This window comes from Ostrinia furnacalis, unplaced genomic scaffold, assembly GCF_004193835.3.
Source record: "Ostrinia furnacalis isolate ACB-3 unplaced genomic scaffold, ASM419383v2 OfSCF1268, whole genome shotgun sequence".
Lineage (NCBI taxonomy): Eukaryota > Metazoa > Arthropoda > Insecta > Lepidoptera > Crambidae > Ostrinia > Ostrinia furnacalis.
In genome coordinates, this window is record NW_021131507.1 from 1,273,540 (window position 1) to 1,279,133 (window position 5,594).

Sequence of the window (5,594 nt, forward strand, 5' to 3'; positions counted from 1 at the left end):
GTCGCTTAATTTATGGTGGCACGGACCAGATTATTTAAAACACGATTCGTCGCACTGGCCTGCAACCCCAACAGCGCCTAGTACAGCCAGTGATTTGCCTGAAACTCGGAAGGAAGTAACCTTGATTGTAACTAATGCAACTCAAAGTGAGTTTATTGATTTTAGTCGTTTTTCAAAACTTTCTAGGCTTCAACGCACTGTGGCTTATGTGCTTAGGTTCATAAATAATTGCAAAAAGGGAACGATGCGAAGAACTAGCTTCTTAAGTACTTGCGAATTAAATGAAGCACTAATTGTAATTTTGAGACAATCGCAAATGCAATCATTCCCGGAATATAGTTTATTAATGGGAAATAAGGATTTGCCTAGCAAAAGCCCACTGATTAAGNGTCATATTTTCACAGATTTCCAACCTTATAGAAATCAGGTGACGAAGCAACGTTATTCTCCGTGAAAATCCTGAATCATCGAACAAAGAACGCAGTTTTGTCCACAATTCCTTCGCGGTCGTTGTATCCTTTATGTGCACAAATAATGATGAATCAATCGTCAAAATCATTTTTGCTCGAGTCTTTGCATCTGCCTCTGCTGCGACTGCACCCGTTCCTTCTTGCTTTAGGTACTTCTCTGCACCCTCCAGAACTAGCAAGTTCTCCACTGCGAACGCCCAATCGTCGAAATTTTCGCGACCTTTTAGCTTTGGCACGTTTGCGAGATAACTGGAACTCATTTTAACTGACTCAACACGAAAAATACTACAATAAAACTGTTTTTTCACTTAAAATGGGTCTGGGCCCATAACCTATAAGTAAAACGAGTCGGTTGCTGAATTACAACTGTCATTTTATTTTATTTTTTAAATTTGAATGTGACACATCATAGGTTCACATAGCTATCAATAGATGTCTCTATAAACTATTTTGATATATAGCCTGACNGCGCTGCGCAGATTCATCTCACGCAGAGGAAAACCCTCTCACATATTCTCAGATAACGGTACCTCATTCGTAGGAGCGGTTAACGAGATTTCGAAATTTTTAAAAGGCAATTGTGATTCGTTGGCTTCGGACATGGCGCAGGAAAGTATTAATTTTCATTTCATACCTGCGTATAGTCCTAATTTTGGAGGTCTCTGGGAGGCTGGCGTTAAGTCAGTTAAATTTCATTTGAATAGAGTGCTGGGAAATTGTAACCTTACGTTCGAAGAGCTCACTACCACTTTAGTGCAAATCGAGGCGATACTTAACTCTCGGCCACTCTCTCCGTTGTCGTCGGACCCCGCAGACCTGACGCCACTCACGCCCGGCCACTTCCTCGTCGGCCGCCCTCTCACCGCCCTGCCGAACTCGAGCTACGCAGACTGCTCTATCAGCTTTCCAACAATATATACCTGTTATTATAACAGGTAAACGTCTGTCCTAGATTTTGTAGCTATATTTTTAGAAAAATATAGGTCCACTTGACATTCAGTATCAACTTTTAAATAGAAATACACATTATTTTACGGGATGTTATGGATATGTAGTTTCGGTTATGGATACGGTTACAGATATTGGAATAATATATCGGTTTCGGTTACGGTCACGGATATTTTTTTTATTTCGGATATCTGAAAGTTTCCGTTACGGTTGCGGATATCTGTGCTTTAGAATGCAATTTGCAATAGTTGTCCAACACGGTTCGTTCGTGGCAATCGAATAAAAAGTAATAAAAAAATAAAAAATTATACTAGATGGCATTATAAAGGTAAATCAGGCTGTTATGCCTTTACATATAATGCTATACAAAAAACAATTTAAACTGCCTACATCCGAAACTATCCGAAACTTTTGAATCTGTTACGGTTACGGATATTTTTTTATTTCGGATATCCGAAAATTTCGGTTACGGTTACGGATATCCATACATCCCTGTAGGCTGTAGGCTAGGCTACTCCCTCTACCCGCGAAAAGGTTAAGTCGAATTTAAATTTAAAACCACATCATTTAGCTCCTCCTAGCTCAATACTAGTGAGCTAGCTCTTGCTAGTCGAGTGAGAAGTGAAATAACTTAATCTGTGGAGGCGAATCTGACATTAACATTTGTTATGATTGAAATTTGAATTTCCAACGAAAACTGGTTGTTGTGAATTGTGAAAGTAAAAATTTATTGTAATTTTGTAAAATTAAACTACATGTCCTATTGGTGATATAATTGTGTAAAATGCTTCCGACAAGATATGTGCCTGGGCAGTCATCTGCTATGAGGAAGTCTAGGTAAGTGTTGTGAGCCGTTTATACCAAGTGTGTAGTTTTCTTTGATTACATTGTGTAATTATGTATGTTTTAATATATATATATAATATAATATAATATATTTCTTTATTGCACAAAACCTTACAATGGTAGTAACACAATAAAAATATAAATATAAATAGTGCATTGCTGTAGGAGATGCACGTACAAGTATTTACAACTTCGTAAACTTGTTAGATTGGAAGGCAAGCCTTCCTTACTGCCCAAACCGCGACGGCCAGGTTCCACAGACCGTCTGTCCACCGAGGCCAGAAGGCCTAGTACCGCAGGCCAGAGGTCCAGCAGCGCGGACCCAAGAGGCACCTTCGGAGGCTCCCGGTTGAGCAGAGAAGCGTCGGCTACCAAGCTGCCGCTCAATGGAGTAAGTGCTATTTAAATATTATTATTATCATGACACAACTTCATTATTTTTAACTGTTATCATAGTTATCATAGTGTACAAAACAGAGTTTTAATCAAATTCTTCTCAATTTAGAGATCAAGATCACAGCAAAGCGAGAGGTTTGGACAATCCTCCATGACACCATTACGGGGCAGCCACTATTCCAGCAGGCCTACAACAACACCAGTGGTAAGGAATGTAGAACATTATAAGTTTTCTCTAAACATATTTATAATATTTAGACCAGTGGTTCCCAAACTTATTTAGTCTAATGCCCACTTTGAGAATAAATTATTTTTTAGCGCCCCCCATTTTTGTAGTCAAGAGTCGAGCTCCGTCGGTGTCTAAGATTCCTCCTAGTAGATGACGCCTCCCAAGCCTCTACACAACATCCCGATTTTTTTTAAGCCTGCAGCGCCCACAAGGTGGCGTTATCGCCCACTTTGGGAAAGACTGATTTAGACACAGAACATAACATCATAGTATTTACCAGAAGAAGTTTCCACCCTAAGACACCACTTTCTAGTAGGATTATGTTAATTTCATACTTTTCTATCTTTTGCAGAGGACACCATCGGAAGATAGGGCAAGCCGTAGCTGGCAGACATCACTTGAGCGAGCTCTGGCTTTTGTGACGATCAAAGACCAAAGGTTAGTAAAATTAGTTGATTAAACAATACAGTGAAAATTATTTCTGATGTTACAATCAAGTTTCTTATTAGACAATGATTTTATTCTATAGAGCTTTTCAACATTATCTGTAGAAAATCTCAATCAATCAGCCATTAGCAAATCTGACAGTGCCATTTTGTCTTCCTTTAACTTTGACTTCACAAATTTCTAATCACTCTGAATTTTGAGTTCTAGATGCGTCTTAGGTGCAATATAACATCTTAATATCTTGCTACAATAAACTGGTTTCTGCTGGATATGCACAGTATGTTGGTATTCTACTGAATTTTAAGTTATTTCTTTAGGCAGTTATCCAACAGAGGCTGCTGGTAGCGCGCAGTGCTTGCTCTTCAGGATATTCTTTATTTTAAATCTTATTATTTCTTTAGATCCCTATCTAACGTGCGTGTTTGCGTCCTTCAGGAGCTTTTGAACTTCAAATCTTATTTCTTTAGACCACTATCAGAGTAAATACAAATGAGTTAGGTCATCTTCATAGAAACGCAACGAGCGCGGTTTGTATGTGAGCGCGCCAATATACGTATGCGGCGCGCACGCACACACTGACGAAATTCGGCATTCAGGAGCTTCTTAATTTCTTCAGGCCTCTATCCAACGCGGGCTGGCAGTTTGCAGTGTTTGCTATCTTCAAAACCTTCTGAATTTCAAATGTTATTTCTTTAGGCCGCTATCCAACGCGGGCTGGCAGTTCTCAGTGTGTTTGCTATCTTCAAAACCTTCTGAATTTCAAATGTTATTTCTTTAGGCCGCTATCCAACGCCGGCTGGCAGTTCTCAGTGTGTTTGCTATCTTCAAAACCTTCTGAATTTCAAATGTTATTTCTTTAGGCCGCTACCAACGTGGGCTGGCAGTTCGCAGTGTGTTTGCTATCTTCAAAACCTTCTGAATTTCAAATGTTATTTCTTTAGGCCGATATCCAACGCCGGCTGGCAGTTCTCAGTGTGTTTGCTATCTTCAAAACCTTCTGAATTTCAATTGTTATTTCTTTAGGCCGTTATCCAACGCCGGCTGGCAGTTCTCAGTGTGTTTGCTATCTTCAAAACCTTCTGAATTTCAAATGTTATTTCTTTAGGCCGCTATCCAACGCCGGCTGGCAGTTCTCAGTGTGTTTGCTATCTTCAAAACCTTCTGAATTTCAAGTGTTATTTCTTTAGGCCGCTATCCAACGCGGGCTGGCAGTTCTCAGTGTGTTTGCTATCTTCAAAACCTGAATTTCAAATGTTATTTCTGTTTGGTGCAACGCACCCGACACGTACTTTAAAAAGTAGGTTGCGTGGTCAGCAGTGGCCGCGCATCGATTAAGTTTTAACATAATAATTATTTAGTGCAATTTTCGGAACCATCGCGACCATTTAACATTGTAACTATGTCCTAGTTAACGTAATAAACATTTTTACTCTCCTTCGGACTTTAACATTCATTCGCAATCCCGTACCTCAACAATTTCTTTAGGCCGCTATCCAACGCGGGCTGGCAACGGGCCGAGTGCGCACGGGTGCAAGAGGCGCTGGCGCGGCGCGGCGCCGCCGACGGCTCCAGCATGGCGCTCATCCGGCCGCTCACCATCGCGCGCTTCGTGGACATCGCGGGCGCGCTGCTGGCCGCCGTCACCCGCGACGCCAAGCTCAACAACGACAACTACGTCGCCAANCTGCTGGTAGTAGAGCATTTGGTGTAACGCTAAGGGTACGTCATCAAGCATTTCGTCTAAGACGTCTTGCAGACACTCCAAGCACCATTTTGATTAAATTATTCGTTGTTTGAATACGCTTCAGACATTTTTGTATTATTTATAACGTGATTGATGGATTTCTCAGTTTTTTACAAGTGTCAAAAAGACATTTTAAAGACAATAGATTGCAATAGATATTTAAAAATACAATAAAAAGTAAAAAAGTCTCCATCGCCATCGTCAACAAGTGATGTGCATGCGTTACGATAATTAGTGGTGTGTTTAACAGATTGTCGATAAAATAAAATAATCAAGATTAAAAAAAAAAATTTCGGGCAATATTTTTTTACGGATTTGTGTTCAGTATCAGTAATATAGTAACCTCTGTAAATATGGCAAGAATGCAAAGTAACACCCTGTATATCCTCGAACCCTGGACACTACGTCACTGAGGTGGGAAACTACGTCACTGAGGTGGGACACTACGTCACTCAAGTGAGACACTACGTCATTGAGGTGGGACACTACGTCACTCAAGTGAGACACTACGTCA

At 40.4% G+C, this 5,594-nt stretch overlaps 1 protein-coding gene across 1 annotated transcript in view; it reads left to right on the plus strand.

The window, feature by feature from the left end:
* Nucleotides 1-1,936: 1,936 nt before the first annotated feature.
* Nucleotides 1,937-5,594, plus strand: part of Ndc80 (kinetochore protein Ndc80) — a 15,878-nt gene continuing 12,220 nt past the window's right edge. The window contains exons 1-5 of the mRNA XM_028303673.1: nt 1,937-2,255; nt 2,472-2,655; nt 2,770-2,865; nt 3,242-3,327; nt 4,822-5,026. Coding sequence (XP_028159474.1) covers nt 2,203-2,255; nt 2,472-2,655; nt 2,770-2,865; nt 3,242-3,327; nt 4,822-5,026 — 624 coding nt within the window. The 5' untranslated portion in view covers nt 1,937-2,202. The remainder of the gene's footprint in view (nt 2,256-2,471; nt 2,656-2,769; nt 2,866-3,241; nt 3,328-4,821; nt 5,027-5,594) is intronic.